Below are 21,919 nucleotides of genomic sequence, written 5' to 3'. Positions count from 1 at the left end.
AGCCTATTAATGAACTGCACATTACTTCTCTTCTGGTATTTCTTTTACCTGATCAGGAAATGTTGTCTCCCTAAGTTCCAGATCTTCTTCAGCATATGTCAAAATAGTCTTCAGAGAACGTCGCAAAAATTCCTCATTGAAGTTCTGGGATGTCCCCACCAGGGATGAGAGAGACATGGTCACCTGCATTTTCACTCTGGCAAAGTTCTGCAACAGAGAAATTGTTATTGTATTTCAACAACCCGGAGATACTGCAACAGTCTGCTGCAACATCAGTGCTCTGGTCATTGCACCCTCCTCCTGACAAGATACCTCACACAAAAAAGAAAACCCAAGTTCTGTGAAAAAGACCGTCACAGAGCAGTGGTTACAATAAACCTCTGGTGCAGCCAGCAGACTTCATAATCTGATGACAGCATTATTTAGTTTCAGGTGAGGGTTATCCTGCAAAAGTTTTAGTTTTTTCTCCTTCTCCCTGCTCTCAAGCACCCTGAATAGGATGATGCACAACTCCCTCTTGTGTATACAGCCTTCGTTCTAGACACTTGCTTTTTAGTTTGGTCTAGACTAAAGACTGGAGTCACTGTTAACTCGCTGCTATCAATCCACTAACAGTCCCTGGACCCAGAACCAGTGGTTCCCTCCAGTTCTGCTACTCGCCATGGGGGACTGTAACCAAAGCAGTGTAAACTGCTGGGGGAGCACTTTGTGATACATAGCTATGTGGGTGCCTGCAAAATATCAACTGGAAGAGTTAAGGCTGGGAATTTTCTTGACAATTTAAAGCGCACATGGGTGCGAAAAGCTAAGATGTAATTAGAGGTAAGTAAGATCTGAATGGAAACAAAATCCCAGCATTGCTAACTCACCTGCACTAACACAGCCTTTTCAGAAAGGAAATATATGCTAGCTGTGCTACAGAAAGGGCTCTGTGGCTGTTTCTGCTCTCACCTAGGTGTGTGAAGGCAAGGCAGAGGGGAGTTCCTCCAAACAGCCCCTCGAGTGCAAACTGTCCAATCTGAAGAGCATGCAAACCTTCCAAACTGACAGGTTTGGAAACTCTTGCAGTGGGTGTTCCAGGCAGGGCTCTGCATCTCTCTATAAACCGACACAAGAAGCAGCTTGCCTGCGAAGAGATTCTGGGCATACAGCTCAGACTCTTGACACTGGAGACTGGACACTCCTGCTATGCACTGACCAGCAGGTGAGGTACCGCAAGATCAGGAGCTGGGAAAAGTCACGTCACTGCTGCGCACCTCTCTTCTCTTTGCACGTCATGCTTGTTTTGATTGTAAGCCCTCCGACAGCATTTCTTTCACCGGAATACACAGAGCTCCATCCAGCAGTCCCCACCAGTTGACATGTAATAACCTAATGAAGTGCAGCAGGGTACTCACGTTCCCAATCTCAAAGTTTTGCCTCATCAGAAGGTAAAGAGAGGCACTCGCATGTGACCGTATCGTGCTGATACTGCTGCTACAGTGTCTCAGAAGCCTCAGGCACAGATCTGCACACTGCTCAGTCTCTTCTTCAAACAGCAGCTCAGGGAACTGGAAAAACAGCACATGAGAAAATTAGTGCTTGGACAGACAGGAGCAAGCACTTGGACAAAAAGGCCAGGGCAATCCTCAGCAATGAGCATACGCATTAGAGGAAGACCAATCCCCTTGAAGGGAATGACGCTAATTTTAATCACTTCACTTTTACAGTAATGCAAAAGCAGACTCCCTGGCAGCACTGGAAGGCAACTCATCTTACCTACCTCCACAACTTGTTCCTACATTTACACCCTTAGGCTGATTTACATCAGTTCCAAAAACTCAGGCTTAAAACTTTGAGCTATTCTCAGTACACCTAGAGAAACTGGGAAATTGTTTAAATTATGCGCCCAGTAAAACAAATCCACTTTAAGTGAGATTCAGATATCTTAAATTCCACCTGTGCTTTGTGTTCCCTACTGCTTAGGTGCCTCTGCCCGCTTACCACCAGCCAGCAGGAACCCACACCACACTCGGGCTGTGCGAACTGTACCTTTGCAGCCATCAAACCCAAAATGCATAAATACGGGTACCGATCGTAAAAACCAGTCAGGATTTATCAACACCCAGACCACACTTCCTGAAAATCAATATTGCACAAAATAATAAATGTTTGGTGAAGTGACCCCAATGCAAAGGAAGAAAACAGCCCCATCCTCCATCAGTGCTGCTCAGGATATGTTATAGCATCTGCAGAGAATTCACCTTTGAAACCAAAGCCCTCTGTGTGGCGAAGCAGTGTTGGAGATAAAGTGCACTTTGGTTGCAGGCCATGCTGTGCAGAAGCACTTTCAGCACCCCGCCGAGGATACTCTCTTTAGATTCCGTCACAGAAACAGTCTGCAGTCAAAAGTAAACCAAGAGTTGCATGAGCAAAAATGAACCTCCTGTGTGTGTGTGGGAGAATAACTCTGCTGAAAAGCCCTTTGGCATGGAGAAATTACCCACTTAGCTGGGCCTGCATAACAGTCACATTTCTGAATCAACCCCCAGGTAATGAAAACCTGACCCATGTGCTAAAGCCAGTGGAATGATGGTGCTTTCCACCCGATGAGGCTCTGACCTTTTGGGACCTTGTTCTACTAGAGGGAAAGTCTGTAGCTTGCCTCTGGGTGGATTATTCAGGTGCAAGGTGCAACCCTTGGGATTCCTGGGTCTCCCTGCAACTCAGAGGCGGATCTGGTAATCCTGCTACCGCCTGCTTCCAGCCCGTGCCCAGGTTTCATTTGTACAGAAAGCAGGGGACAAAACTGCCATGTGTCCACGCTCGCCTGCGGGGAGCGAGGAAATAGCTGGGCTGTGCACACAGACCAAGGAGCCCGGAAGCTTTCCTGCACCGTGCAAATTAAGTATGGATACAGGAGGCTGACCTGGAAGCCAATGACTTGAGGCAGATTTGGGAAAGAACTAGAAGAATCAGTTAGAACAGGGCAGAATTTGGAAATTTTTGCAGTTCATTATTGAGTTTTATGAACAACTGCTTCTTATCCTACAATAGTGAACAACTTTCAAAAAGACTGAAGAAAGGTATTGACATTTTAAACCAGATTGTTACGGGCTGAGGATTAGGAGAGGCATTATCACCCTTCCCACTGCAGCAGGGGAGTTGAACAGTTCTGATAGCATTCAGGCAGTTAAGAGCAGCAGGAAGATTTTGTTTAACAAACTGCTGCCTGGCCAGGTGATCGTTATGATATTAAATCTCTATTTTCTTATCATCCTTACCTGTACAACTATCTCTAATGTATCCAAAATAATCAGATTCGCTTCCGTTGCAAGATTTCCATCAATAAGTGCCTCATGTTCTATCTCTGCCCTTGATCTAATCAGAGAAAAGAAAGCAATAAAATTACTTTCTGTTTAAGAAGTAAACCTACATATTTTCCAGTCAAAAATATTTTTACATTTGCAGAAAACCCCCAGTCACAATGCGTCTATTTATTACTGGACAACACTACAAGGATATTTCAATGCATCCATTAAGAGGACGGGAAGAAAGACTTGGGTTTTTTACACATACAAACTTACACAGGATTTACGTTCATCATGCTCAAGAGAGATCGCACTACTTTCTGACACTTCGTTACTCTCCCAGGAACACAACAACAGTTTAGAATCAAAGTCCACCCCAAAACTGGTTTAGTAGCATCGTTAGGCATGCAACAGCACAACCAGGAACAGAACATACGGTTTTATAGGCTATGGACACAAGGTGGTGCTACACGAGCTAGCATATCTGCACTGTTGACCCCGGCAGCTAGACTGGTTGTAGCGCAGAGCGCGTACTGTGAGGGTGCAATCTTTGTCCGTTTAAGCTACATTATAATCACAGTTCTTGAAGAATATCTTCCTCTCCAAGAAAAACTACACAATTTTGCTGTTATATGCCAGGCACTCACTTTCCTGGAAAGGCTTACAAAGTTCATATATCCACTCACATCGGTGGCCCCAGAAATTCAGCAGCAACCACCCAATTTCAGTGGCCCAAGCTGCCTTTGGCAAAGATCCAGTAGTATATTTAAAGAGCCCAACTATGGCCTGCCCTACCACAGGTGCCATCTCCGCCAGACTCACGCCAGGCCAAATCACAGTGGGAGCGTGACCCACGGGAACTGACAAAATCCAAGCAAAATACACACCAAAGGGGACGGCAGCTGAGTCTGCTCTGGAACCTGTATTGGAGCAACCCTCCCCTGCCACACGCCACTTCCTCTGGGAGCTGGGTCATACCCTCACTACCTACTCTTCAGGCTCCAGAACAGGAAGGCTTGGGGCCTGGCCCTATATAAAATAATATATATACATCTGCATGAAATAATACCACCTGCAATTAGCTGTGCACAATTCTTGGTGTGGAAAGTCTTGCTTATTAGGTTTCAAAAGGCCAGACTACCTGCGCATGCAGGACACACTTGTAGTGCCATAGGAGTGGAGTGCAACGGACCCAGGTCACTCTGAGCAAGTAGGGGTTAAAAAGCACGTCTGTAGAGTTATCTAAGCAGATTATTTTGTGGGGTTAGATACCATCATTCGACCATCAAGGTATTCCACAGCTGTTTGACATGTACGTGAGGTCCTCCTGGGAAGAGGAGAGGGCTCAGACCCAGTGCCAGCAGTGAACTGGTGAGTTCTTCAGGCCAAATTTTAATCTGGTGTAACTTTGTCCACAGCTCTGGAGTTGTGCCAAAGTGAAATTTATACCTACATCACTTCATTAGCAGGTTGAAACACAACGGTTATTTGGCTCTCCCAATGCGTCAACAGGACTGGAGTCTTGGACAAAAAGCCACTACTTGACATAACAAGAGATGACATTTTTGTGTTGGACAAAGCAATTAGAAGCTGTGAAGATGTACTTTCAATTCCAGGAAGTGTCAATGTCTTCAAGGGTAAAATTTGGCCTGCCCTCCATCCGGGCTCTGAGGACCCCATTCCCCAGTTTCTTCAGAGCTTCACTTGAGCTGAGATTGCTTTCCTAGGATTAGGAACAATTCTTTTGCTGGGAGGATGGAGACTGCAGGTTGCAATTTGAGGAAACAGAAAACGTGCACAGCGAAGCTCAAACACAACTCCTGAGCCCTCCGGATTAAACCACACCAAGAGAGGGAATTTTAAAGGAAACGGGTGTAATAAGCAAAAAGAGCTCATTCCAATCAGTTGCACACACACACTGAAAACTTCTGCCAAGCATCACAAACAATGCTGTGATGATTGAGTCTGCAGATGTACAAAATGGCAATTTATAAGAACTGCACACCAATGCTACAGTACCTGGCTGGTTTGTGGCTTCTAAAAGCACAGCACATGTGGAAAAACAATCAAAGTGATGGATTAGGACAGGAAAGGAAAGCGAGTTTTGACAACTCCAGAATGCTCTTATGGAATAAAGGAAATGTGACATGAGATATATACGCTATCTGTGAATACTGTTAATGGATCTTCTCTCTAAATTAGAGCTTACTACAGGGTTTTAAGAAGGCAATGGATTGTATCAGTCTCTTTAAATCTCATTTTAAAATCTAAGAAAGCAAGGGAGAGTGGAAAAGCAAAGAGTTAGATAGGGCAGTGCTGGACTAAAAGCTATTTGCACACTGCCAGCCCTGTTCCAACCGAGGGCCCAAACCTGCTCACACGAGAGCTAAGTGGACTCCTGCCATTGACCCTGCGTTCTCACAGGCACTGTCACATTGTTAATGTAGAAGGATAAAGCAGAGTTACTTGTCAAGCTTTTCTGTGTTTTGACGCCAGTGAGTCATATCCTTTCTCCATCTCAAATTCTCTTGACTTCCAAATGCGCTCCCAGAAGGACTTCTCTCTGCAGGATAATATTAAAACAATAGGAGTCATCTAATGCTAATTTTTTTGCACGGGTGGCAACTCTAGCTTTGTTCACAAGTGACAGATGACAGCAAACTATGACTTCTTAGAGCCCAAGGCTGTGGCACTCACCCAAGATGTTTACATGACCCCTAATTCTGTCACGGCTGAGTGGCATGAGAGGCAACTTCACTTATAGCGGTTTTGTATGCAAGAGAGCAATGAGCAACGCAGACTACTTTGTGCGCTGCCACACGCCAGCTCGCTATAGAGCTAACGGAGAAAGGCAGCTGAGATACTCAAATCAGGGAGGTAGTTATCAGGGCTGCTAAGACAAGCACCTTTCTTGGACTACATAAGGAGCCTGGATGTGGCAACCCTCAGCAGTCCGATATTTCTGTCCTCAACTGGCACACAGTACTGTTCTCAGCACGGTGCTGAGACCCCCTTTCGCACCTCACAGTCTTTTATGTCTTTATTCTCTCTGCTGGGAGGGCAGGGGAATTTCAAGTGATAAAGGCAATCAGGCCAGATTAAGAAAAAAAAAAAAAACCTACAAAGGTCCCCATCTCTCTGAAACAATTACTTATGCCTCTAAAATATTTATTCAGCTTAGCCCACAATAACTGGCTCATATGTACCAGGATGCCTGTGGCAGAGTAGGAGACAAAACCACAGTTCTGATTCTTGTCCTAACCCCTGGGCCATCCTTCCTCCCAAACATAAATAGCAAAAATCATCAGAAGATGCTTGTTACCCAAACTACTGGCTATTTCAAGCCTCATTAAGTTAGCAGAAATATCCAGGCATTTTCAGAGCTATCAACGCAAGAGCAGGCAGTTTGTTTTCCACTCTGATCCTTGCACAGGACATACTAGAAGGTGGCTCTGAAAGATACTACACTGGAAGAAGTTCAGGCAAGAACATCCCATAAATGAGACCCAATCATGTACACAAAAGCAATCAAGTAACAGATAAACTGCCTGTAGATGGAACTTAGGAAAAGTGTAGAGATTTTGCAGACCCACTGAAGCATGCTGCAAACTGCAAACAGCTTTTTGTAGCGGCCTCTTTGTCTGAGAATCTTGATGGGTAGTATCCCACACCACAGATGAATGCTGGGGATAGGAGTAGCAGTTTTTGGAAAAAGGGGACAGCACAGAAGATATTTTTACTTACCTAGCTGTCCTCTGCTTCTTCGGACCATTTCCTGCCTTGCCCCTATGCTTCCCAAAATAGCTTCTTCAAGTTTGGCTCTCATGTCTTTCGACTTCTTGAATGTCAGACTGTTCATTCTTTCAAATACTTTCTTGCCCTGCAAGTTTCAAATGAGACCATGAGGGAAGGTTCCTGCAATCTGGGATACTTTCTAAGCATTAACAACTCAAAATACCTTTCCCATCTAAAGAATACAGGTTTAGTTGCTAGCTAGCTAATCTACCTGTACTCCAGCACCGCTACAGAAAACTCTCTTCTTGTTGATAGTAAGCAAAATGGCCAAGAGCTATCCCCTTTCCCTGCAGCAGTTCCCAGATGAGTGGCAAGCAGCACAAACTGCGTAAGAAATGAATCATGGCACAGACACTTGCATGGCTGAAAAGTAAACATGGAAAAAGGCTAGAGGTTGCACAGAGAAGTGCTTAGCCTTGGGATTTTGAACACAGGAAATACTTAGGAGAGAGCAGGAAATGCCTTTCTGGAGTCGTGTAGAGGATGGGAGTGCAAATTTCTCTGGCAAGCCCTAGAAGGAACTTCAGGAGGTTTAAACAATATAGCAGTACCTTGTATTCAAAGCAGGATACACAAAGATAAAGCAAATCCAGCAGGCGATTGAGTTGCAACACTGACAGGTCTGTGAACCATTTCTGCAAGACACTTTCATCCGCGTTCTTGAGCACCCACAAGAGACAGATCAGAAGGCTGCGGCTGGACTCTGTTGAGAAGGTGGAGTGCTGCCTGCCACTCTAAAATAGACAGGTCAAGACATTTGCCACACTGTATGTTACGTCCAAACACTTCAGTCGTCACTAAAAGGATCTGTACCAGCTACCCCAAATAATTACCAAATAGGAACAGAAGGTGAATTGACATCTTTTACTAACAACCAGGAGATACACACTTCTCTTTCTCAACCCAACAGCTCAGTGGAGCCCACAGATAGTCAAGCCACAGGAGTGAAGCAGCAGTTTGAACCAAAATAATCACATTATATGAATGAGTTTCTGTTCAGGCAGCAAATACCCACTTCCCTCAAGATGCCTTTAATAACCTCCAGCAGGTTAACAGTTAAGCAGAGGGGCTCCATTCATTATCTCATGTATGTATCAGTGTCTCACTTTGAATGCAGGGAAAGTCCAGCAAAATGGGGTCCTGATGCAGCAGTAAAGGGAGGAGGAGGAAGAAATGGAAGGGTTTGCCTGTTACTGGAGTCTGGAGCATTCCCTCCCTCCACAGAGAACAGGGGAAATGGCCCATTTATGTCTTCAGCTACGTGGGATTTAGATGTGGTAGGAATTTTTACTTAGGGCTTAGAGGTCATAATGACCATTGCACTTCACAGAGCTTTTATCAGATTGTTTCAGAAAAAGAGAATCTTTATCAGCAAAGAGAATTCTTCCGCTTTCTGAGGTTTGTTCATTTTTATCCCTGCTTGGCATTGTATTATACCCTCTCTCACACAGGCACAACAACAGGCAAACGTGATTTGTTCCCCTCCTTGTCTTTCACCCTCTGTAACAGCCAGCTGCAAACTGATACAACTCCCTACCACCCACTGATCAGCCCCACAGGACCTGCATGCGTAAATATTTGCTTGTTGACACAGATTGAGGGTCAAGGAATAGGGAGAGACGGCTTTGTACCGATGAGGTGAGGAGAAAACTGCTGGGCCGGGTGAGCTGAGGGACCGATGTTCCTGCGATGGCCATGGCAACTGTCTGGCTTATCATGCTTCCACCCTCGCTTTCATAATCATCAACAGCGACACAGCTTGGCCTCCCTCGCTGATTGTGACTCTCTGCCAAGAAACACGTGTATCTCGTTAATCCCCAAATTCGAAGTTTCTTTCCCCAGCCTCCCTCCACAGTGGTGGTTTCATTGAACTGCCTGGGAATGCAAACTCTCATCACTCTCATGGGGTCCTGCAAGTAAACAGGGCTATTATTTGAGGTCATGCAAAGCAAAGCAAACAACAATTTTCAAACACAACCTACACAACCTCAGTATCTAGAAACCTTCTGAAAACAGACCAGGTCCCTTTGAATACTTCACTCCAAATCCTTACTTGCAGCTTTATTGTGTCATTAAACTTAAAGGATGTAGAAGATGACACCAAATTCCAAACTATTCCAGATCATACTCCTTTGCCTAATCTGAAATAACCCACCTCTGCTGCTCTTCAGGACACTGTGCAAGGCACACCTGAAACGAACTGACAGAGCACATACTAAAAAGAAGAGGAGGAACTCTGCTTATCCTTTGGAATTGTTATGAGAATTGTACAGTATGTGGGGTGACTTTTTAAGCAGGTTAGAGACATAGAGGGAGGCTGGCTATGCATATACAGGCGCCAGCCAGATGTAAACTAAAATGCATCGCTAGTTTTTCACTTCATGCAAACAAGTAGGCAAATGCAGCTTTTGAGTGTTAACAGTCATTGAGGACATATTTTGCAAGTGCAGCTTAGGAAATGGATGTGAAAACATGTTATAATTCAGAAATAGAAACAATCTCATCCAACAGTAAAGGGTTTTGTTGTTCTATTTCAGAACAAAAACACTTAAATCTTGTGAGCAGATGAACATATACTCAAAGCACAGACTATAAAATACCTGTAAAATCATAAAGCTGAGGCACGGTTTCCATGATCACGCCAATCAGAGGTAGATACAGCATTGCCACCCGGGCCTTTACCTGTGGGTCAGCGTACCGCGGATCCGAGTCGTGACTGGACAGTAAATTGTGTACCATATTGATAACCTTCTTATGCAATCCAAATAAACTGTTAAAAGAGAGTTGGGTCACACAGATTAGTTAATATCTTCAAAGCAAACTATACTTTGTAACTAAGTGGCTTAAAAAAAAAAATCCTGGTTTTTATTTTTAACTTCACATAAACTGCCATTACACATATTTTTTGATCTCCCATGGATTTTACAACCGGCTGGCTTTTCGTTACGCCATATAAAATGTACAAAAATATCTTGCGGAGGTGCACACCCAATATAATGTGAACACTCTCATATTTTCCATACAAAAACAAAGCCCCAGCTACTGCTATGCCGAAGTATCAAGTTTACTAAAGACCGTTAGGAGAATCTGGGGAATATGGAAAACAGGGAGAGAAACTTGAGAGGACAGTGGGTTTAGTGAAACTATTTGTCGTGTTCTTTTTTGTTTCCATTTAACACCATTTACAGAGAGAAAAGCCCTCCTAAGACAGAACATTGCTTTTATCAAATGATTGGGAAGTTTCTGCTTCAGTTCCCCGACCCTCCATGCAATTATTCAACCAAAACAGTAGACTACAGATCCATAATTCTGAATAAAAAGTGTCAAAGAAATGGAGGGGTAGGAGGAAAAACAGCAAAAAACGGCCTTCCTCATTATTAAGATGCAAACGATGGCAGGGCCCAAGCACCATCCCCTTTTGCAGTGAACCTCCTTGGTGCTCATGCCTTGAAAACACAAACTCCCCTGAATCTCTCAAGAACTCACTCTGCTCCTTTCAATTCCCTCAGCCACCACACAGAGGCAAAACTCTCTCAGAGCAAATAGCAGGTATCCCTGTAGCTATTTGCTTCTGTAGGCAAACCAGGCCAAGAAGACAACTTTACCCCATGCATGAAGCAGCCAAGGAAGCCCATACATTATGCATTAGCAAAACATAAGCTTCAATGTTCAGACCTGAGGTATTAAAACAAGTGCTGAATTTCAGGCAGTATCCACTTTACCTGAAAAGTAGAGTTGAGTTCTGGTTAAAAAAGACGAGAGGCTTTGACTGGATTGTTGGGGGTTTAAAATGATTTTAGAAACACCAGTACAGGTTAGGAGGACATTAGCTAGTTGTAGCTACACTTCTTTCCTGTGTTTTTTAATCAAGCCGTGATGAGATCCTACAATTGCTTGATTGTGTAATTAGTGAGACCCTTAACAACTAGGAAGGAAATGCTTATTTAAGTGACTGGTTCCTTCAGATTAAGGTTAAAGAAAAGTCTTTGTATTATTTTGAAGGAGTGGCACCTAAGTTGTGTTTCTAACAGTTCAAGGGAAACTATCCTGCAGGCCATAGAACTGGATATAGGGAAAATGCATCCAAACAAAGCAGCATAATTCAAACCTAGGGCTACATGGATTTCTTTTTCACTTTTCCGGAACAGAGCAAGTATTGCGCTGGATCGATCCACAGCGAAGAGGAGGAAATACAGCCCACTAATCTTCCTGGCTGATAATGCAATGAATTGACCTTGCCACCCTCCAACTGTCCCCTCTGTTATCTCAGCCCTGGTCTGAATTTGTGTCAAGACCGCACACTTTTGGAAAACTGACTTTTGTCACTGAATACTTAGGGCCAAATTCTAATTTTCTCACTTCTGTCCTGTAACATCAGTCAATATAGGCAACATGTGCACCATCAAATGAGCAACAATAATTATTCTGAATTAATAACCACAGCACCACAGCATTGTTTGCAGAGACAATCTGTTCAGGGTCTAGCTGCTTGGACTCACTCTTTGTTCTCCATTTCTGCAGCTGTCACATTCATCTGGCTTGTTTCATCCACATGTTGTCTCGTCTTTTAGACCGCAAGTGCTCCGGAGGAGGACTGCAATGTACCGTGTTACTGTACAGCACCCAGCACAGAGGGATCTAACACACCACCTTCAGGCACCAGGGTACTGCAGTCTTTTCTGTCCAACTCAATCTAAAGAGCTCTTATAAAATGCGTGAGCTAAAATTCAACATTCAAGTTTGCTAATGGAGCAAAAAGAGCATGGACAGAACACATTTAAGGCTCTGTATCACCTATCAAGACCTAAGGCAAAGCTCTAACACAATAAGCAAGTAGATGGACATCCCTCTCCACCCCTGCTGCAGGATAATGCAACTGGGAACAATTCTGAGCTTTTTCCAATGGTGGCCAAAACATTTTAACGGCAGGCATGTCTGAACCCTCTACTAATAACCTGCTGATGATACTATATAACTGTTAAAAGTCTTCACAGGCAAGGGAAGAGCAGATCTGAACAGACTGGTTTACTTTATACGGTGGATCTACCAGGGCAAATGCAGAAGGCTGAAGCCTGAGAACAGCTAATAAGCTGCAAAACTACAAGTCGTTCTGGAAAACAATAAAAACCAGATGCATTACTGGTATACATCTCCACCAAAATTCAGGAGCTTTGATCAAAATGCATCTCCAGAGCTGACCTGGTATCAGGGGGTTTTTTCTGTCTAGACGAGGTTTGAGAGAGGAGCTGTCTCCCCAGGGGACACCAGCAACATCATGTTGATAGCTCCTTTGTGCAGCTGGGCAGAGATTACCATCCTGGTCCAAGCTTAAGTGCCGAGAATAGCAACGTGAGAGAGCACAAGAGGCAGGTAGGTGAGAACAGAAAGTTTGTGAAGAACAAGGGCAAATATGGTCAGAGACAGGACCTGATTTCTAACCAGTGAGCAGGATGTTCCTATGCTACAAAAAGGATTTCTGCAGTTAGTGTATATGGGTAAAGATTTGCTGCTTTTTCCACTTCAGGTCAAACAGATGGAACTGCAGTGTGTTATGTACATATACAAGAAAATATTCTAATTTATGGCATCACTTTCTTCTCCAACAGGAATGAACGTTTAACTCCTGAGACCTCTTGGTAAAAGGGCAGAATTAACCATAAATCATCAGCATTTGTTGACTCGGCTGATATTTCTGAGTCCACCTTGAGAAAAATGCCTGCGAGAGAGCTTGGGACTGTGGAGGCCATCAATAATTTCCATTGAAATCCATTTTAAAGAGGCAAGGCAGAATACAGCCCTAAATAACACAAGTAACAGACTGGATGTCAGGACTACAGGCTACACTTCTACTTCTGAAAATTATCTGCTGCACAAGCCAGGCAAGTCGCCGACAAACTCTGCATGCTTGACTCTATTTGTCTATTTATGTAATCCGCAGGGGCCTCATCAATGCATAATTTACATTTAAAAAGAGCTGGGAGGACCACAGGTGAAATACATTGTAACATTTAAAACCACCAGCAACAGAGAATTCCTAAATGTTGAAAATTATCTTTGTGTTACAATTGAGAAAAGCTATTTTCCTCTTGGAGCTCCAGCAATGCCACTGTGGCAGCTGGGGCCTCCAGCCTTCTTCTCAGCTGGAAAAATGTGATTGAAATCATGTTTACAGAGTCAGGGCTAGGGAAGTAAGAATACAAGAGGCAGGGAGAAAGAAGAGGATTCTTAAAGAACTGGTTTCTTATCTTCTCAGCTCACAAATTTAAATCAATTCTGGTCATGCCAGAACTTGCTTTGCATCCACCATTTGCTTGGAATTACTGAAAACTCTTGGAGGAAAAAAAATTGTAAAGATTTACCCTTCTGCATCAGGATCTAAAATGACAGCCAATTCTGTTAACACAAGCCCGGCCAAGTAATGCTGTTGGCGGAAAGGCACAGACAATTCAAACATATTTGCAATCTTCTGGTCTTGGACATTTGTGGAGAACCCAGAACTCTGTGAAAAAATCAAGTTTCAGAAGTTGCATAATGAGGCCCCTTGGAACACAGAGTCAAAGCTTATGAAATACATTAGAAGCAGTTTTCAGAATTAAAGACAATCTCACATAAACTACCTTTTCCCTTTTTTGTTTGGATCTAGGCACATCTACCTACATTACATGCAAGCTCACTAACTCTTTTATTAATTCTGTTTGTTGCTATTGCCTTCCCACTTACAGGGCAGGCCTTAGAGAAGTTAAGCCAAATAACCTTTAAAAGTGGATTAGTTAAAATTTTAACTCTGGTACAGATGCTCTTATTCAGGCTTAAGAAGGTTTTAATTTGATTTAGTTTATGTAATTTTGCAATTAATTAATCCACCTGAATGACACACTTGCTAATTCAAATTACTTTTTCTGAGCAGGCTAGGACTAAGCCTCAGTGCGCTAGAAAGACCCTTGTTTTGTAAGAAAAGGGTAACATTGGACAAAGTGTCTTCTTTAATGGCTCATTTATGTTCATGCATTTGTCCAAAATAGGAGGGGACTAGGTCCCTAAGGACAGAAATATGTGTGGTCCCTATGAGGACAGGGATATCGGCATTCTTTTTTCAATAATAGAAGATCAAAAGAAGTCAAAACCTATGTGGCAGGAAAAACTAATTTCTAAATAAACACTTCCAAAAAATATTAGCAAGCAGAGACTGAAAATACAGGTGATACAACTGCCTCGTATGATTTAAGCCTCAGAACAAAGCTCAGCTTGCATTTTCACAAAGGATCCTTGTCACAGCATACCTGAGAAGTTGCTGAAGACACAGATGGTGATGGAGATGCAGGCGGTGTGAGCAAGCTGCAGGGTAAATTCAAGGTGACGTAGTGTTCGTGGCTGCAAATGATGCGAAGGAAATCCAGCCTCAAAGATGCCAGATTACTTGGATTTGTTAAGGAATACAGCTTTGAAGACACCTGGCAAGTTTAGCCCGTAACATTGCAGTTAGCACCAAAAGAGAGTATAAATGCAGCACCAGCCCCCCTGTCCCACCGCTGCTCCCCAAAAACACTTCCAAAGCAAGAACTGAAGAGCTTAATGTCATTAAACGGTCACATCCACATCACTTCCTTGTGCTACAAATTAAACTTCTGATGTGCAGGAGCCATACATTCCAGCCAACGGCACATATATTAATACAAGATGTATATAACAGCCATGTTTATATAAGCAATTGAAGAAATATGTGCTTCACATATGATTGCCACATCCTATTGATTTCACAGGGAGTTGTGAGAAGCAGGACCACACAGTGTGATGCTCTAACAGGTCAAAGATGCAGGTTGGCTAATATACAGCAGGCAACAAAGCTCAAATGTTATTGCTGTTCTTGCCCCTTATATAAAATGTTTTAGACTCTGCAGCAAAAATGAGTCTAAGCCTAAGTTCCTGATACCTCGTCATCTCCTTTGTACACAGTGTCAGCACGGATGTTTGTAGTCAACTGAAACTTTGTGGTTCAAGGTGATTTCCCTGCCACAACATTGCAAATAAGCTTCCCAATGCATAATGTAGGAACCCTCCCTATGGGGGAGGAGACCTTGCATCCTCAGACGGATGGAAGGGGAGCTTGGTGATCAATATGATCATATAGGGTCAATGTGTCCTTGTGAGACCCGCTGACAAACCATGGAGTCTGGGCTCCCTCACAAAACCTCCTACTAATTTTTGGTTCAATTACTCCAAACATGGTGAGCAGAGGGAATAATTCCTCCTTCCTGCTGCATGTCCATTCACTGAAGGGAATTACTCCCAACTGACATTTAAGAGTGTAATCAGAAGCGTGTAAACTCTAAACCACCACTGAGAATGGCTTGCTTGCTCTAAAAAGACCTGAATAGCAGAATTCTGTGTCCATACTTCACTGTCTGTCCAAAGAAAATTAGAGTAATAGGCTATGCTAGGGCTCACAGTTAAGGCATAATATTTATCTGCATTCACCTGTTTGTAGCAGGTCTTAATAAGAGCAAAAACAAATCCTCTGTCCATGATAGACAACAGGTCATTGAGGAAAAATGCAAGACTGGTGTTGAGCCTTTCAACCATTTCTGTATCCTAGAGAGAAGGAAGAGAAAAACGGGAAAGAAAATGAAGAAGAGCACACTGTATGTTTTCAAACGACAATTCCTGGTCTAGGCACCAGCAAACATGCAGGAGGTCTGGTGCCTGAGCTCTGACCGGGGTTCAGTTTAATTGTTTGCCATTACCTTCTGAAACCGAGAGACTATATCACCGGCAATTGTGCTGACCAAAGCAGTTACATCATCCATGAAACGCTCAGGAAAACGATTCTTTCTTGGCGCATCCAGTTTGTCAGCAAAATACAAATGATGCACCATGCTCTTCACCTATAGGAATATAAATTACAACAAAGTCACTTGCGGTTGTTGCCGTTCGTGTTTTAAACTATGAACTGTAAGACAATAAGCAAGGTGTTCCCAGTTTGCTCACCATCAGCTCGAAGAAGAACCAGGCCTGCTGTAGGGCTGCCTCCCGCACACTCCCGCTGCACACAACCCACTGTAAGGCCAGCTCTTCATGAAAAAGCTACACAGATTCAAATCCAGAGTTAGTCCGAGCCTCAAGATCAGCTCTCAAAACAGTCCGCATGAGAAATGGTAGCACGGTCCACGGCAAGTATGGCAAACAATGAGGTTAAGCAAAATAAATAACTGGGAACATGACAGCAGTGGTGGCATCCCTTAAAGAAAACCCCAACTAACAATGAAGGATGATGTTATGATATGTGATGTGAGAACGTTTCACAGCATCTTGCTCCGAAATTGAATTTCAAGTGTCAAAAGAATTTTCCACCCACCCAAAAAAAAAGTTTGGTGCTCAAATTAGTTCAGTTTAAAAGTCTACCTTTCTGCCTGGTCTGATTTTTGCAGGAAAAAGGAGTAAAAAGTGGACATATAAAGCGATTTGTACAAAGATGTATATTTACTGTGAGAAAGGACTTAAAACAGTAAGAAATAAACGTGGGGCTAAGAAACATCTTTTTGATTTCTTTTCTCGGAAGGACCAACCCACAGACTGGACGTTGTCAGCGATCACATTTTCATTACACAAAAAGCCAGGCATTTTGCCTCTCTGACATTGTTTAGTAGGATCTCGTCTCCTCTAAGGGAGTGCGCTTCCAAAGTAACTCCCATTCACTTTCTGGAGTCACTTTGGGTTAACACCTAAATAACTGAGGTCAGCGCACATCTGTAATGCTAGCCATCTAACGCATTATAATTTTGCACACAAGAATGTATCATTTACATGTCTAGACAGTGCTAATTCATATTTTTTGAAAGCCAGCAATAAACTGACTCCAAACAGTATAGACATTAAATCAGACAAGCTACTCCTGATCATTTTATTCTTTCCAATTCAACTCTGTCAGAATACTTTGTATTCACTATAGCCTGGATATTGAGAGGTGCTAAGCAACAGCAGTTCCTAATGACCTCGGAAAAATCAGGCTATAAATAAAAGAATAGATTGCATCATGTTTTCAGAATGACTTGACCTCCCTGCCCCACAATATCAATTGTCTTCACTGAAATCTACCTTTTTAGTTGGTAATCGTCCTGTTAATGTTTGTAAGAAACTTGACGTCTCAGTGTGCGAAGACATACGATTACAACTTCGATCCGTAGCCTACGGAGTGGAGATGAATGAATGATGACAGGACATTAAAGTTTGCTGTGGATGGGTTTTGCAGCTCAAGGACAATGTACGTTTACAAAAATACTGTTCCAACTGTAGGATTTTACTGTCTTTACATCTTTTTATGCATTCTCAAACTCTTATTCATTTACAGATTTGGTTTAAACAAAATGACAGTACTTTTTATTGTTTTAAGACATATAGGCTATTTCAGAAACTGCATGTTCTTATGCACAAAAACACTTAATGCTGCAAAGCATGAAACTTTTTCATTATTGTATTTTATCAACATGCATATGTCAAGGAAGTAATACTTGTAATTTCAGTCCATACCTCTCAATCTACCAGAGACCAAGCACATGGGGATGTACCCCACAGCGAAGCTGCTGCTGGCACAGGGAATGAGAAAATTACTGCAGTTCTGTTTCTGATGGAAACAATTTGCCATGAGTGCAAGTGAACTCAGACTAAATATTTCTGGAAGACCGATAAACTTGAAAGGAGGTACAGTTGAGAGGTACGTTCAAGGCAATCATGCAGTGGAAAGCAGCAGGCAATGGGGGCTAAATAAGTTAAGTCTTTCCGACTGAAGCTGCTGTGAAGTTTTCATACTTTGCAACACAGAACAGATACAATTGGCCCTAGCAAGTCACTGGTTCCAGCACTCAAATTTACATGTTTTAAGAGAGAATTTTACATGTGGTAATCAATTTTGGATTAACAATATTCCACTCAAACAGTCATGAAAGATTACTTGACTGACGATGAATACTAAATGCTTGATGAAAATGGCAAAATGGTTCACAACATCAAAAGAAATGGCAAACATGGACAAAACTATGAAGCTGTGATTAATGTTCCCACTTTTAGAAATGTGCTCCACCTGAAGCTGAAACTAGTGTTAGAGAGAGAAAGAGAGAGAAAAGAAAATAAAAGCAGTCACAGCATTTACATTTCACAGACCAGCAACCACTGAAATGAAAGAAGGGGACGCGTTCACGCATTTTGAGGTTTTTCATGCAGTGTGGTGAGGTGGTAGGGGAGAAGATGCTAATTTATAAAATAAAACTCACGAAGTTTTCAAGGAATAAATAAATCATAAAAAAAACAGACCACCAAAATCGGAGTATACACTGAAAGGAAGATACTCTACAGGGAAACATCAGGGAAAACAAAGCCAGAAAAACCTCTACCGAAGACACCACCTGTGTTGACTCTGCACTTGGGCTGGGGTTGGATCCCCATGGGGCTGCTTTTGGACCACCAGTGTTTACCCAGGAATTGGAGCGGTCTAAACCCTGGGCATGTAACAGAAAGCAGTTGGGAAAGGAAAGAAATATTACATGTTGCATGCCATACAGTAGTCAAAGTTTAGTCCTTAAAAGCAATCAAACCGGGTACACTGCAAACACATCACCCGTTAGCACTGTTAAAGCAGCCTGAATTCCCAGGTGTCTGTTGAGATATTTTAGTCCAGAGGATTATTTTATATCTCATCACACACATACACCACATTAATACTGTTGACAGCTCTGGTCCAACCTGTCCTATCTGTAATGCTTGACATTCAAAAACTATCTTCCTCCTGAAAAATCCCACTCTTGCTGTGATCAGTTTAAACCCATTCACTTCAGTAGATGGAGCCAGCCCAGATTTACAGTGTGACAGAGGAAAATTGGTGCACAGATGTGTAAACCACAAAGGATGCTCTCTGAGGTTGCCAGCACTTTTAGGGTAGACTGCTTGTTAGCCCACAGTTTATAAGCTCTACAACTCTTATGGAAATGCTGAGAAACTTTGAGAAGACTGACTGTCAGCTCTCACAGGGTTTCCTACTCATGGAATAAAAATCCAGCACCGCTGGTAGAGTAACCCTGTGAACAGGATTTCACACGGACCTTTGGGTATTTTCTCTGGGCAATGTGGCAAAAAGAGGAAAGAGCACATACCTTTTCTGGAACCAACCTGCTCTGCCAAGCAAAATATTTGAAAAATCATCCTGCTTTTTAAAAGCTCAATCTAGTTTGTATTCCAAATTCTACTCCTGCAATGGATCACATGGGCAAAATTACTGTGGATCCCTCCTCTCTCTCCGCTCAGGTCACTCAGGAAGAAGAAAAGGAAAAATTTAAACTTGTGCTTGTCACCCAGGCTGCTCCCAAGTCAGGAACAATCAGTGGGATGCAGTGGACTTTCCAAGGTCCCAAGAACCAGCTCTAATGGAGGCAGTTTTGCAATGCCACAACCGAATAGCAGTTCCTTATAAATTCCACACATTGGTTCCAACCCTCACCTGAGGGACAGCTTTCATCGTAGTTTCTGTGCCAACTTAGGGCTTTTTCTCAATACATGAAGCAAAGGTGCAGGCCATTTCATCACAGAGATTATCATCAGCTGCAAAGTCCACCAACCTTAACAATCTATTTCTCTCAGCAAAGAAAAATCCACCTCAAGGTTGAACCCAGCATGAGAGTTGTAACCCGGGATTCGAATCATTAATCCACTGAGCTATCCTCTATGCAGAGTACAGCAATGCTGTAATTTTGCTTAAGATGTCCAATAAAAAAAAATACTGAGCACACATAAGGAGAGTGTTTTAATCTCAATTACTTTTTGGAAGAAATAAATCAAAGCTCTCTGCCCTGCTCAGACCCATAAACATGCTTTATTTTGCTCACAGAAAGGACTTTGCAGAATGCTGAACTAAGCTCATGTTTTGTAAAATCAGGTCTAATTTTGAAAATGCCTTTATCACACTCACATTTCTGCTCACAAGCTTTCTAATCATGTCACTCTGTTTCTGAGGATAAAGTTAAACATATACTGTGTTTGCAGAAGCAGATGTCCTTTTGTAAAAATCTGAAAAGAGAGAGATTCTTCCCTCTTTGGAAAATAAAAGAGTATAAGAGCTTCTTATTGCTTGGCAGAGTCACTCAGAAGTTCACAAAACTGCTATTAAATTCTGTTCTACCTCTGGGGTTCAACCTGTGCAGCTGGATCTGTGCAGGAACATAACACACATTTGTGAAAATCCACTGTCGGAGCGATGAAACTCCACAATCTTTTCTGTTTTTTCCCAGCACATCTCCAACATTTCAGGAACACTTAAAGCGTAAAATCTCATCATAGGTCTTTTCAGACACTTAATAAATTTGCTTTAGTAGGGAATAAAATTTACATGGCCTCAATTCACAAATGAAGGCAAAATAAGTGACAGACCTAAAACCTCCTCTGTTATGAAAATAAACAGAAATCTTCCAAATCCTGTAAAGGGCATGATTATTTGAATTTTCAAAATTAAGTAAGAAGCTGATAAAGGTGAGACTTAAAGCGTATTTACCTAACCTATAAATATCTTACATTACAATAAAAACCAATACAGGACTGGACTCTGAAGACTTCCATCAAACAACAAAACACTATTTGGTTTTTTTTAAAGCAGAAAGCCTCCCATGATAGATTCGAATTTGAAGTGCAGGTTCCCTATTTGGGTATATGTGCTTAAGCCATTATTTGGATAAACAGAACAGGAATTTTTGCACCCTTTTACTCTTTTCAACGTCTCAAGAAGCGTCTTATTTTTGTCTATTGATATTAACAAGCAGAAATAATTCTATTCAACCAAAAGTCTGTATAGTCCAGACTGAGCTTAATTTCTGATGCTCAGACTACCCTAAAGGAAACTTTTCCCTCAACAATTTTTCACTGGATAGGTTTTTCTTTAAAGCCTGGAGTACATCTCTAGAAGAAAATCTCTCTTCATTTTGTATTGTGACATTATTCACTAAGCCAGCACGTGTTAAACTTCTGATAGCCTGTGTAAATTCCATATGCACATTACTGCCTATGGCATTTCGTGAAAGGTCGGGGATGTTTTAATTAGCAACATACTGAAGTGGTCTTTAAAATATTTTAAGACTTCTAAGTCTTAAACTTTGATGTAAAGAATAATGATTTGCCTACCCACACTTCTTCAGCCTCTTACTTGGTCAGCAAATTATGTTGTTATTCATTTAAAATTGGTAATCTCTTTCTGAAACTGTTTTTCTTGCTCTTATAAAAGCCAGGACCAACCAGTGTCAAGCCTGTCTGGTCAGGCTGATGGCTTTATTAACAAACTTGCTTACTGATCTTCCAAAGGATCGAACTAACAGTTCTCTCAAAGGGCTCAGGAATTCATCTGTGCTGGAAGAGTGAAGGGTCACAGGCGGGAAAGCGTCTCATCTTGGTGTAAGTTATCACAGCTTAAAGATTAAAAAAAGACAACCCAAACAAGCTAAGACACCCTCTCAGGGAAGGGAATTACCAATACAGCAGATTTGCCTTGGCTCATCTCACCTATTTTAGGCACAAAACTGATGTGCTCGAATTGGGACTGTAGCAGTCCTATGTACTTGGAAGTCACCAGAGAAGGACATGCCCTTCTGCAGGAGATGCATATACTGAGCCCTTAAAAGCCAAAGTAAGACCATGCCAGATGCCCTGCACTAATGCGCCCACACTGGAAAGTTACTTTTAGGTGTGGGGAGGCACTGTGGGTACAGAGTTAGCACACCGTAAATTCACACCGCAGCTCGGCTGGCTGAACTATGGCTCACTCACTAACCATCCGAAATCCTCTCTGGCCCATGCAGAGACTAGTA

General features: G+C 42.4%; 1 protein-coding gene across 1 annotated transcript in view; it reads right to left on the bottom strand.

Annotated features, from left to right (window-relative positions):
• DOCK7 (dedicator of cytokinesis 7) overlaps nucleotides 1–21,919 on the bottom strand; it is a gene marked incomplete at its 5' end in the record, with an annotated part of 99,255 nt that overhangs the window by 18,055 nt on the left and 59,281 nt on the right. Inside the window, 16 exons of the mRNA XM_009580683.1 lie at nucleotides 49–207; nucleotides 1,398–1,550; nucleotides 2,244–2,378; nucleotides 3,264–3,360; nucleotides 5,757–5,853; nucleotides 7,035–7,170; nucleotides 7,637–7,819; nucleotides 8,717–8,871; nucleotides 9,686–9,855; nucleotides 13,445–13,584; nucleotides 14,366–14,536; nucleotides 15,561–15,674; nucleotides 15,827–15,967; nucleotides 16,071–16,166; nucleotides 17,178–17,267; nucleotides 18,482–18,574. Of these exons, the coding sequence (XP_009578978.1) occupies nucleotides 49–207; nucleotides 1,398–1,550; nucleotides 2,244–2,378; nucleotides 3,264–3,360; nucleotides 5,757–5,853; nucleotides 7,035–7,170; nucleotides 7,637–7,819; nucleotides 8,717–8,871; nucleotides 9,686–9,855; nucleotides 13,445–13,584; nucleotides 14,366–14,536; nucleotides 15,561–15,674; nucleotides 15,827–15,967; nucleotides 16,071–16,166; nucleotides 17,178–17,267; nucleotides 18,482–18,574 (2,130 nt within the window). The remainder of the gene's footprint in view (nucleotides 1–48; nucleotides 208–1,397; nucleotides 1,551–2,243; nucleotides 2,379–3,263; nucleotides 3,361–5,756; nucleotides 5,854–7,034; nucleotides 7,171–7,636; nucleotides 7,820–8,716; nucleotides 8,872–9,685; nucleotides 9,856–13,444; nucleotides 13,585–14,365; nucleotides 14,537–15,560; nucleotides 15,675–15,826; nucleotides 15,968–16,070; nucleotides 16,167–17,177; nucleotides 17,268–18,481; nucleotides 18,575–21,919) is intronic.

This window comes from Fulmarus glacialis, unplaced genomic scaffold (assembly GCF_000690835.1).
Source record: "Fulmarus glacialis isolate BGI_N327 unplaced genomic scaffold, ASM69083v1 scaffold10726, whole genome shotgun sequence".
Classification (NCBI taxonomy): domain Eukaryota; kingdom Metazoa; phylum Chordata; class Aves; order Procellariiformes; family Procellariidae; genus Fulmarus; species Fulmarus glacialis.
The sequence above is the reverse complement of the archived record's forward strand: the minus strand, read 5'-3'. Positions and strand labels throughout refer to the sequence as shown.